General features: G+C 42.6%; 1 protein-coding gene across 1 annotated transcript in view; it reads left to right on the forward strand.

Moving 5' to 3' along the window:
* The window catches only part of LOC106579416 (proline-rich protein 12), a 61,785-nt gene that overhangs the window by 37,387 nt on the left and 12,125 nt on the right, over positions 1 to 12,273 (forward strand). The window contains exons 7-11 of the mRNA XM_082965924.1: positions 6,657 to 7,168; positions 7,362 to 7,478; positions 8,038 to 8,168; positions 8,593 to 9,026; positions 9,792 to 9,911. Coding sequence (XP_082822050.1) covers positions 6,657 to 7,168; positions 7,362 to 7,478; positions 8,038 to 8,168; positions 8,593 to 9,026; positions 9,792 to 9,911 — 1,314 coding nt within the window. The remainder of the gene's footprint in view (positions 1 to 6,656; positions 7,169 to 7,361; positions 7,479 to 8,037; positions 8,169 to 8,592; positions 9,027 to 9,791; positions 9,912 to 12,273) is intronic.

Genomic DNA, 12,273 nt, shown 5'->3' on the forward strand with positions numbered 1-12,273 from the left:
TTTGTCATATTTGGATGACAAGTTTTTAATGAAAGTTGCACAGTGCAGCATAAAATGTGGCAAGCGACCACTTAGTAGTTGTTTCCCACATATTTACTATTTTGGCTCAGATGTAATAGTTTAAAATATTGTATCATAGTATCGGAGCCCCTTGACTTTTTCCATATTTTGTTGTGTTCTAAATTGGATTAAATTGTTGTTTTTATCAGCGTTCTATACACAATACCCCATAATGACAAAGCCCCAGAATACCCCAGACATTTTTGCAAATGTATTGAAAATAAAAAAACTATCACATTTACGTAATTATTCAGACCCTTTACTCAGTACCGTAAATTCCGGACTATAAGCCGCAACTTTTTTCCCAGGCTTTGAACCTCGCAGCTTAAACAATGACGCGGCTAATATATGGATTTTTCCCGCTTTCCAAAAAAACACATTCTGTGACGTGCTCAGTTTGACGGCATGAAGCTTTCATTAGACCAATAAAATTGCAGAACGGGTTACGGTCAAACAACTTTTTTGTTTACTGTTTAGATTAAATCGAGCGCTCTCAAACTTCCCATCATTCTGATTACGGTAGTCATTTTGTCACCCTCATCATGGCAAAGACACGGAGAAATGCATATGATGCAGCTTTCAAGTTGAAGGCGATTGATCTGGCTGTTGGAAAAGGAAATAGAGCTGCTGCACGGGAGCTTGGTCTTAATGAGTCGATGATAAGACGTTGGAAACAGCAGCGTGAGGAATTGACTCAGTGCAAAAAGATTACTAAAGCTTACTGCTAATTTTTTATTTTTTGTTACAAGCCGTGTTTCGTTAAAGCCTATTTATTTTTGTTACAAGCCGTGTTTCGTTAAAGCCTATTTATTTTTGTTACAAGCCGTGTTTCGTTAAAGCCTGTGTAATGTTATAGACATGTGAGGCTTATTTATGTTCAAAATAATTTTTCTTTTTTTTATTCAGTGGCTTATATTCAGGTGCGCTTAATAGTCCGGAAATTACGGTACTTTGTTGAAACACCTTTGGCATCGATTACAGCCTTGAGTCTTCTTGGGTATGATGCTACAAGCTTGGCACACCTGTATTTGGAGAGTTTCTCCCATTGTTCTCTGCAGATCCACTCAAGCTCTGACAGGTTGGATGGGGAGCGTCGCTGCACAGCTATGTTCAGGTCTCTCCAGAGATGTTCGATTGGGTTTAAGTCCGGGCTCTGGGTGGGCCACTCAAGTACATTCAGTGACTTGTTCCGTAGCTACTCCTGCATTGTCTGTGCTTAGGGTTGTTGTCCTTTTGGAAGGTGAACCTTCGCCCCCAGTCTGAGGTCCTGAGTGATTTGGAGCAAGTTTTCATCAAGGATCTTTCTGTACTTTCCTCCGTTCATCTTTCCCTCAATCCTGACTAGTCTCCCAGTCCCTGCTGCTGAAAAACATCCCGACAGCATGATGCTGCCACCACCACGCTTCACCGTAGGGATGTCACGCCTGGCATTCAGGCCAAAGAGTTCAATCTTGGTTTCATCAGACCAGAGAATGTGGTTTCTCATGGTTTGAGAGTCCTTTAGGTGCCTTTTGGAAAACTCCAATCAGGCTGTCATGTGCTTCTTACTGAGGAGTGGCTTCCGTCTGGCCACTCTACCATAACGGCCTGATTGGTGTTCTGCAGCGATGGTTGTCCTTCTGGAAGGTTCTCCCATCTCCACAGAGGACATCTGGAGCTCTGATAGTGGGACAATTGGGTCTTGGTGACCTCCCTGACCAAGGCCCTTCTCTCCCGATTGCTTAGTTTGGCCAGGCGGCCAGCTCTAGAAAGAGTTGGTTGTTCCAAACTTCTTCCATTTATGAATGATGGAGACCACTGTGTTCTTGGGGACCTTCAATGCTGCAGAATTTTTTTGGTGCCCTTCCCCAGATCTATGCCTCGACACAATCCAGTCTCGGAGTGCAACAGACAATTCCTTTGACCTCGTGGCTTGGTTTTTGCTCTGACATGCACTGTCAACTGTTTGACCTTTATATAGACGGGTGTGCCTTTCCAAATCATGTCCAATCAATTGAATTTCCCACAGGTGGACTCCAATCAAGTTGTAGAAATGGAACAGGACATACTTGAGCTCAATTTCAGTCTCATAGTAAAGGGTCTGAATACCCTACAGTTGAAGTCGGAAGTTTACATACACCTTAGCCAAATACATTTAAACTCAGTTTTTCCACATTTCCTGACATTTAATCCAAGTAAAAATTCCCTGTCTTAGGTCAGTTTGGATCACCACTTTATTTTAATAATGTGAAATGTCAGAATAATACTAGAGAGAATGATTTATTTCTGCTTTCATTACTTACATCACATTCCCAGTGGGTCAGAAGTTTACATACACTCAATTAGTATTTGGTAGCATTGCCTTTAAAATGTTTAACTTGGGTCAAATGTTTCGGGTAGCCTTCCACAAGCTTCCCACAATAACTTGGGTGAATTTTGGCCCATTCCTCCTGACAGAGCTGGTGTAACTGAGTCAGGTTTGTAGGCCTCCTTGCTCGCACATGCTTTTTCAGTTCTTCCCAAAAATGTTCTATGGGATTGAGGTCAGGGCTTTGTGATGGCCACTCAATACCTTGACTTTGTTGTCCTTAACCTCTTGGGGCTAGGTGGGACGCTAGCGTGCCACCTGTGGTGCACTCCATCAACAGCAGGTGCATTTCAAGAGCGGCAAATTTGAATCCAAATAAATGTCAAAATTCAAATTTTTCAAAAATACAACTATGTTACACCATTTGAAAGATAAACATCTCCTTAATCTAACCACGTTTTACGATTTCAAAAAGGTTTTACGGCGAAAGCATAAATTTAGAGTATGTTAGGACAGTACATTTACAAGAGTTGTGTGTAATGTTTTGTCAAGTCAAAGACAGGGTCACCAAAACCATAAAACCAGCTAAAATGATACACTAACCTTTTACAATCTCCATCAGATGACACTCCTAGGACATTATGTTAGACAATGCATGCATTTTTAGTTCTATCAAGTTCATATTTATATACAAAAACAGCGTTTTACTATGGCATTGATGTTGAGGAAATCGTTTCCCTCCAATAACCGGCAGTCAAGTCAGCGTCAGAAATTAAATAATTAAAATTAGAAAACATTGTTAAAATATTATATTGTCATTTAAAGAATTATAGATTTACATCTTTTGAACGCAATCAACTTGCCAGATTTAAAAATAACCTTACTGGGAAATCACACTTTGCAATAATCTGAGCACTGTGCCCAGAAAAATACGCGTTGCGATACAGACTAGACGTCATGTTGGGGAGATCTAAAATCGAAAATACTATGTAAATAATCCATTACCTTTGATTCTCTTCATCAGATGTCACTTCCAGGTATCACAGGTCCATAACGAATGTAGTTTTGTTCAAAAAAGCTCATCATTTATGTCCAAAAATCTCCGTCTCGTTAGCACATGATGTAAGCCAGCCGGACTTCTCGTCATGAACGAGGGGAAAAAATATATTTCCGTTCGTTCAAACATGTCAAACGTTGTATAGCATAAATCATTAGGGCCTTTTTTAACCAGAACATGAATAATATTCAAGGTGGACGAATGCATAGCCTTTTATAACGTATTGGAACGAGGGTACCCAACATGAAGTAGCGCGCCAGGTGTCTAATGGGACATCACCGTTCCATGGCTCTTGTTCGGTCAGATCTCCCTCCAGAAGACTCAAAACACTTTGTAAAGGCTGGTGACATCTAGTGGAAGCAATAGGAAGTGCCAAAATATTCCTAAACCCCTGTGTCTTTCAATGGGATAGCTTTAAAGTCAATACAACACATCAGGTATCCACTTCCTGTCAGAAAATGTCTCAGGGTTTTGCCTGCCAAATGAGTTCTGTTATACTCACAGACACCATTCAAACAGTTTTGGAAACTTTAGAGTGTTTTCTATCCATATATAATAAGTATATGCATATTCTAGTTACTGGGTAGGATTAGTAACCAGATTAAATCGGGTACATTTTTTTTATCCAGACGTGCAAATGCTGCCCCCTAGACCCAACAGGTTAAGCCATTTTGCCACAACTTTGGAAGTATGCTTGGGGTCATTTTCCATTTGGAAAACCCATTTGTGACCAAGCTTTAACTTCCTGACTGATGTCTTGAGATGTTGCTTCAATATATCCACATAATTTTCCTTCCTCATGTGCCATCTATTTTGTGAAGTACACCAGTCCCTCCTGCAGCAAAGCACCCCCACAACATAATGCTGCCACCCCCGTAGTTCACAGTTGGGATGGTGTTCTTCGGCTTGCAAGCGTCCCCCTTTTTCCTCCAAACATAACGATGCTCATTATGGCCAAATAGTTCTATTTTTGTTTCATCAGACCAGAGGACATTTCTCCAAAAGAACAATCTTTGTCCCCATGTGCAGTTGCAAACCATAGTCAGGCTTTTTTATGGCGGTTTTGAAGCAGTGGCTTCTTCCTTGCTGAGCGGCATTTCAGGTTATGTCGATATAGGACTCGTTTTACTGTGGATATAGATACTTTTGTACCGGTTTCCTCCAGCATCTTTACAAAGGTCTACATTTTTTTTCTGAGGTCTTGGCTGATTTCTTTTGATTTTCCCATGATGTCAAGCAAAGAGGCACTGAGTTTGAAGGTAGGCCTTGAAATACATCCACAGGTACACCTCCAATTGACTCAAATGATGTCAATTAGCCTATGAGAAGCTTCTAAAGCCATGACATAATTTTCTGGAATTTTCCAAGCTGTTTAAAGGCAGTCAACTTAGTGTATGTAAACTTCTGACCCACTGGAATTGTGATACAGTGAAATAATCTGTCTGTAAACAATTGTTGGAAAAATGACTTGTGTCATGGACAAAGTAGATGTCCTAACCGACTTGCCAAAGCTATAGTTTGTTAACAAGACATTTGTGGAGTAGTTGAAAAACGAGTTTTAATGATTCCAACCTAAGTCTATGTAAACTTCCGACTTCAACTGTATGTATATAAGGTATTTGTTTTTTAAAATATTTAATAGATTTGCAAACACTTCTAAGAACCTGTTTTCACAGTGTCATTAAGGGTGTAGTGTGTAGATTGAGGAATAATAAAAAATATATATTTTTCAGAATAAGGCTGTAACGTAACAAAATGAGGAAAATGTCAAGGGGTCGGAATATTTTTCGAATGCACTGTATATAGTGAATAAAAATATAAATGCAACTATTTCAAAGATTATACTGAGTTACAATTCATCATCAGTCAATCAAAATGAATTCCTTAGTCCTTAACCTATGGATTTCACATGACTGCAAGTACAGATACGCATCTGTTGGTCACAGATACCTTAAAAAGGTCGGCGTGTGTGTGGATCAGAAAACCAGTCAGTATCTGGTGTGACCACCATTTGCCTCATGCAGCACGACACATCTCCTTCGGATAGAGTTAATCAGGCTGTTGATTGTGGCTTGTGGAATGTTGTCCCACTCCTCTTCAATTGCTGTGCGAAGTTGCTGGATATTGGCAGGAACTGGAATACGCTGTCGTACACGTCGATCCAGAGCATCCCAAACGTGCTCAATGGGTGACATGTCTGGTGAGTATGCAGTTCATGGAAGAACTGGGAATTTTTCAGCTTCCAGGAATTGTGTACAGATCCTTGTGACACGGGGCCGCGCATTATCATGCTGAAAAATGAGGTGATGGTGGCGGGTGAATGGCAGGATCTCATCATGGTATCTCTGTGCGTTGAAATTGCCAATGATAAACTTCAATTGTGTTCGTTGTCCGTAGCTTATGCCCGCCCATACCATAACCCCACCACCGCCATGGGCACTCTGTTCACAACGTTGACATCAGCAAACCGCTTGCCCACATGACGCCATACACATGGTCTGCAGTTTGAGGCCGGTTGGACGTACTGCTAAATTCCAAACGGCTTATGGTAGAGAAATGAACATTCAATACTCTGGCAACAGGTCTGGTGGACATTCCTGCAGTCAGCATGCCAATTGCACTCTCCATCAAAACTTGACATGTGGTGTTGTGTGACAAAATTGCACATTTTAGAGTGGCCTTTTATTGTCCCCAGCACAAGGTGCATCTGTATAATTATCATGCTGTTTAATCAGATTCTTGAAATGCCACACGTTTCAGCTGAATGGATTATCTTGACAAAGGAGAAATGCTCACTAACAGGGATGTAAACAAATTTGGGCACACTTTACATCTTGCATTTGTTTTTGTTCAGTGTAGATAATATATCTATTTTTGGAACCAGAAAAAAAATTCCCCTTCTCATATCTTACAAGACTTTTCTTCATATTCTTGTTGTTTCTGCTCATGCCCCATTTTTTTCTTCAAATTTATTTTCACGAGTTAGCTCATGACAAATAATTATTTTAGCTTGTGGCTGTGCTCTTGCTAAAATTCTGTCATTGAATCGATTTCATATTGCACACAAAGTAAAGAACTGATTAAAAGAAACGATAGTCCCATTGTTATGATGATAGTTCTAAAAGTTTGAACTGAATGATATTAAAGGCCCACAACTGTGATCTTTACAGCTGTTTGGTTAATTTAAACGATACCTTATATACCTATTGATTCTTGAAGAAAATTACATTAGCACTTCTCTCCATATTCCAGCTTCCCTCCCGGAGTCCCAGGAAGCACCAGTCGCCCCCCCACCTCCCTCCGCCTCCCCCGCTCAATCCTTCTCTCCCTCTCCCCCGCCTTCCCCCTTACCTCCCCTCTCTCTCCCTTCATCACCCTTGCCGCCACAAGAAGCAGCACAACAGCAGAAGTCCCAACCTCTGAGCCCCCTCCCTCCTTTCAATCCCTCCCCTCTTCATCCTGCTCCCGCAACCCTCCCTCTCTATCCCTCCCCTCTTCATCCTGCTTCTGCCACCCTCCCTCTCTCCTCCCCGCTTCCTCAGTCATCCCCGGCCACAGAGTTCCCTAAGTACTCACCGGAGCCCCGCGCGTCTCCGGAAGAAGCCCCTGGCTCTCAGGTCACCTCGCTGCACGTGGCTCAGAAGCAGGAGGATGCCGCCATCGCCGGAGAGAGCGAGGAGGACGAGAGCGAGAGCGGAGGTGAAGGCATTTTCCGAGAGAGGGACGAGTTTGTGGTGCGTGTGGAAGACATTGCAACTATGAAGGTATTTGTGTGTTTGCGTGTATGTGTGAGTAAAAAATACATCACTAATCAACAGTTCAACAGTCGCTAGGTTTGATGGTTTGTCAAAATATTCCATCTGTTCTGTTAAGTGTGTGAGAGAATGTGTGTGTTCATATATGGTAGTTGTGTGTTCAGTATGTGATGTATTGACTCCCTCACCCCTCAAACCCTAGCTGGCCCTGAAGACCGGTCGAGAGCCTCCCCCCATCTGGAGGGTGCAGAAAGCCCTGCTGCAGAAGTTCAGCCCTGAGATCAAGGACGGAGAGAGGCAGTTCTGTGCCACCAGCAACGTGAGTCAGTCTGTCTGTCCACCAAACACATGACTGTCGCTGCTCAATGTCAACACAGAATGCATGTTTCTGTCTATCAACAGGGCACGCAACTGAAAATGTTTTAAAACATTTTGTAAAATTTAAAATGAAATTCAAATTCTCTACCTGATTCAGTACCTTTTCCTCCATTTAGTGCCTAATGAACACGACCCTGATGATGTCTGTCTGTGTGGTTGTTTGTTGCGTTACAGGTCGTCTTAGTTCTCAGAAGAGTGCTTATATCATATTAATGTGATTCCTGAGATCTAAAATGCCCAAACTGTTTCTAGATCAGCACTCGTACTATTTTGCCTTTTTAGATTCTAACAAATGGACAGTGTGGTCCTGGTCCTAGATCAACACTCCTACTCTGAGACACTTTATGACTGCGGAACCTGATAAACTGTGCAGCACATCTGCAATAAAGATGACCTGGAACAGGCCCATTGATTTGTGTGGATCCCAAGATAGGTACTTATTGAACAGCTACTCATCAGGTATCCATATAAACAAAATGGCTACTCTTTCTCTTCCTCAGTATCTGGGCTATTTTGGAGATGCCAAGAGGCGGTACCAGCGCCTGTACGTCAAGTTCCTGGAGAACGTTAACAAGAAGGACTATGTGAGAGTGTGCTCTCGACGACCCTGGCACAGACCATCTGGACTGAGGTACCCATTAGTGGTTTTTATGCCTTCACTTCTCAAAGTTTTTCTTCCACCTTGTCATTGAACAATCCATAAGACAGTACTGTTCGAAATATATGCTTGGAAGGTTTATTACTTGCACCTCTCAAATATACATTTCGGAGAGTGCTGTCCTGTTGAATGTCCATGGACAATGTTTAAGAGGAAAATACTAGCCTAAAGAGCTAACATGGTGTTTGCACTTTGATCTAGCCATCCAGTGTGTTCCATAAAATCTGAAGTAGCCAGCATACTGAAAAATGTAGCCAGCTAGAGGGTGCGAGAGCATAACCCCGCACAAAATGAGGGTTAGTTGTCAGCTATTTTGCTGGCAGAGGGCGTTTATGGAACTGGCCATCTGAAATACTGTTTCCTTCTCTTTATTCAAATCTCCACTCGTCTTCAACAGGCGACAGGCCCTCCCCAAAATAGCGTCCCCGCCTCCCACCACCCTGACCCCGCCTCGAGCCGAGAGGGAGCAGCGAGTGGCACCGCCACGTGAGCCAGTGCAGCATGAACCGAGGGAGAGAACAAGGGCAAAGAACGAACAGCGAGAAAAGGCGACTGCGGGGTTGAAAGAGAAGCAGAGGGAGAAAGAGAAGAGGGTACAGCCATCTCAGGAGAAGCCTGAGAAACGGGCCGCCTCGGTGGCAACGATGGAACGAGGGAAGGGGAAAGAGGAGAAGAAAGGAGGAGTGGAGAAAGAGAAGATGGAGTGCCCTCCCAAGTCGAAGCCAGCCAAGGTCAAGGCAGAGCCTCCTCTGAAAAAGAGGAAGAAGTGGCTGAAGGTCCCCTCGTCATCTGATTCAGACTCGTCCGAGGAGGCAGCCAGTGAGGATGAGAGTAAGAAGCCATTTTGTACCTACAGGGCCAGTTTCCCAGACACGGATTAAGCCAAGTCCAGGACTAAAAAGCATTCTCAATGGAGATTCTCATTTGAAATCGCTTTTTAGTCCAAGACTAGGCATAAACTGTGTCCGTGAAAGTAGCCCATAATGTTTTTGATACTTTGTGAACCCATTTTGTACCGCTTTATTGATAGCTACACCATACATACTTTATAGTGCACTACTTTTGACCAGAGCCCCGTGGGCCCTGGTAAAAAGTAGTGCACTGTAAAGGGAATAGGGTGCCAGTTGGAATGTAGACCATATCTGTTTAGCCTATAAGTATGTGTTTGTGCATTCAAACTGGGTGGAGGGATTATGAGATGGTCGGGGGAATAATAGGTGTCTGTGTCTGCCCTCAATGAATGGAATAGAATGACTCAGGAGGGGAGACAAAAAGAAAATCTGTCAGGAATGTATTTGGCAATTAGGTATAGATGCTGTGTATGTGTGTAGCGTTGTCACGATAGGAACACACAATGCAGACTACACTATTTTGTCCTTTATGAATTGTACTGTATGTTACATATTGTGTGCTATAGCTTGGAAATCCATTTTTTTTTTTTTTACTTTGTTACAACATAAGATAACATTATGCCCGTCTTCCTCAGTTTCCATACCATAATACGCCTGAGTGTTTTGATACAGTTGTTGTGCCAACCCTATGTTTGTGTGTGTGTGTTGTCTAAACCCTGTATGTGTCTCTGTAACCTATGTGCAGTGCCAGTGCGAGGCGGGGTGAACAACCGGGCCATGCGCGAGATGTTCAGGAGCTATGTGGAGATGCTGGTCAGCACGGCACTGGACCCCGACATGATCCAAGCCCTGGAGGATACAGACGGTGAGAGCCCAGCACACACACACACACACACACACACACACACACACACACACACACACACACACACACACACACGGCCCTGGACCTCGACATGATCTAAACCTTGGAGGACAGACAGTGAGAGCAGAACACACACACACACATGACTCTGGACCTCGACATGATCCAAACCCTGGAGGCCAGACATTGAGAGCAGAACACAGTCAATTTCAAGGAATATAACTTTTGTATTTTATTTTGATTTCGGAATAAATTAAAATGTGGCACTGACTCACCCATTGATTGATGATTTACCATTGTCTCAATGAAGAGTTCAGCGTTCGACGAGCTTGTGCGACATGCACGTACAGATACAATTCTGCTAGTTAGCGGCAGGTGGACAAGAAATATCCACCTCGTAGTACGGATGAAGCCTGAGCTGTAATGTACACCTAACTGAAGCTGGTTAGCTTTAGAAAACCCTGAGTAGATCTAGCTTCCTTCATAGTACTGCCCCTTCCCATTTAAGCCATTGAAGTTCAAGGCCGACCGCAGTACTACAGGCATTGTTTGCAGAAAACAGGATCCCCTTCGTGGTCAATCTTCGTGTAAATAAAAAAAATGTTTTGAAGATGATTTTTATACCAAAAATTGCTTCTAGTACACAAGATGTGTGTCCTTGAACCGATTTTATAAAAAAATGGCACACAGAAGAAGTTAATAATAGTTGCTAATGGAAGCCCTCAGTACCCCAGTCAGCCTTCAACTTGAGTTACTCAATGAGAAGGGGCAGCACTGAGCTAGCCTGCAACGTCACTTCCTGGAGTAGCTCAAACTGCGCATGTTATGTGTCCATGAGACGCCATCTTAACCGACTTCATTTGGCTTCAATGCGCTATTGAGTCTTCAAATAGGAATGAATGGTGTCACGTGATCGATGGCTTTGTCCATTCATATACTGAACAAAAATATAAATGCAACATGCAACAATTTCAACAATTTTACTGAGTTACAGTTCATATAAGGAAATCAGTTAATTGAAATAAATAAATGAGTTACTTATCTATGGATTTCACATGACTGGGCAGGGGCGCAGCCATGAGTGAGCCTGGGAGGGCATAGACCCACCCACTTGGGAGCCAGGCCCACCAACTGGGGAGCCAGTTGGGCTTTATTACAGACAGAAATACTCCACCGTTTCATCAGTATTCCGGGTGGCTGGTCTTAAATGATCCTGCAGTTGAAGAACCCGGATGTGGAGGTCCTGGACTGGCATGGTTAGACGTGGTCTGTGTTTGTGAGGCCGTTTGGACGTACTGCAAAAATGGTCTAAAACGATGTAATGCAATTCTCTGGCAACAACTCTGGTGGACATTCCTGCAGTCAGCATGCCAATTGCACGCTCCCTCAACTTGAGACATCTGTGGCGTTGTGCAGTTTTGTCACACAACACATTTTAGAGTGGCCTTTTATTGTCCCCAGCACAAGGTGCACCTGTGTAATGATCATGCTGTTTACTCTGCTTCTTAATATGCCACACCTGTCAGGTGGATGGATTATCTTGGCAAAGGAGAAATGCTCACTAAAAGGGATGTAAACAAATTTGTGCACAAAATTTGAGAGAAATAACCATTTTTTGCATACGCACATTTCTGGGATCTTCTATTTCAGCTCATGAAACATGGGATCAACATTTTACATATTTTTGTTCAGTGTGTGTGTGTATATATGTAGTCATTGCAAGAGATGGCCCATCTTTTGTTGACCAATAATAAGGCTGCACCATTAGAATTGTGTGGGCCCAATAAGCATTTTGGAGAAACGGTGTTTCACAGTACTATCATTCCACTATTACCGTAGAAATTACAATGCAAAAATATTACATAGCTCCTTTAATCAAATGTAATTTTGTGTTAAATAGTAATATTCAAACGCATATCACAGTACACATTTAGTAATGACAGGATGCATTTTAAACTTCACAAGCAGTAAAACGTTTCTGTGACTTAATGCGTTTTTATTTTTTGGATAGGAGTGGGGGAAAATGGCTTGTGCATTGATAAGCACACCAAAGACGACGTTAATATGATTAATAAAAGAAAGAAGGCATTTCTAATAGCCTAGTTCCCACCAAAGCCAGCTGTATTTGCAGGATAACCTATAATTTTGATTTCGGCAAAAATTTAAATGTGGCATGGATTACTATTTCAGCGTTATCTCAATGAAGACTTTGGCGTTCGACTATCCACGTTCAACACGAATGCGCAGTTACAAGCTGGCTCTAGTTAATGGTGGTTGTATGATACATTTCCACCTTCGTAACATGGATGAAGGCGGAGCTGGAATTTTGAAGCTAACTGAAGCTGGCTAGGTTTAGAAAATC

This window comes from Salmo salar, chromosome 19, assembly GCF_965601325.2.
Source record: "Salmo salar chromosome 19, fSalSal1, whole genome shotgun sequence".
NCBI lineage: Eukaryota > Metazoa > Chordata > Actinopteri > Salmoniformes > Salmonidae > Salmo > Salmo salar.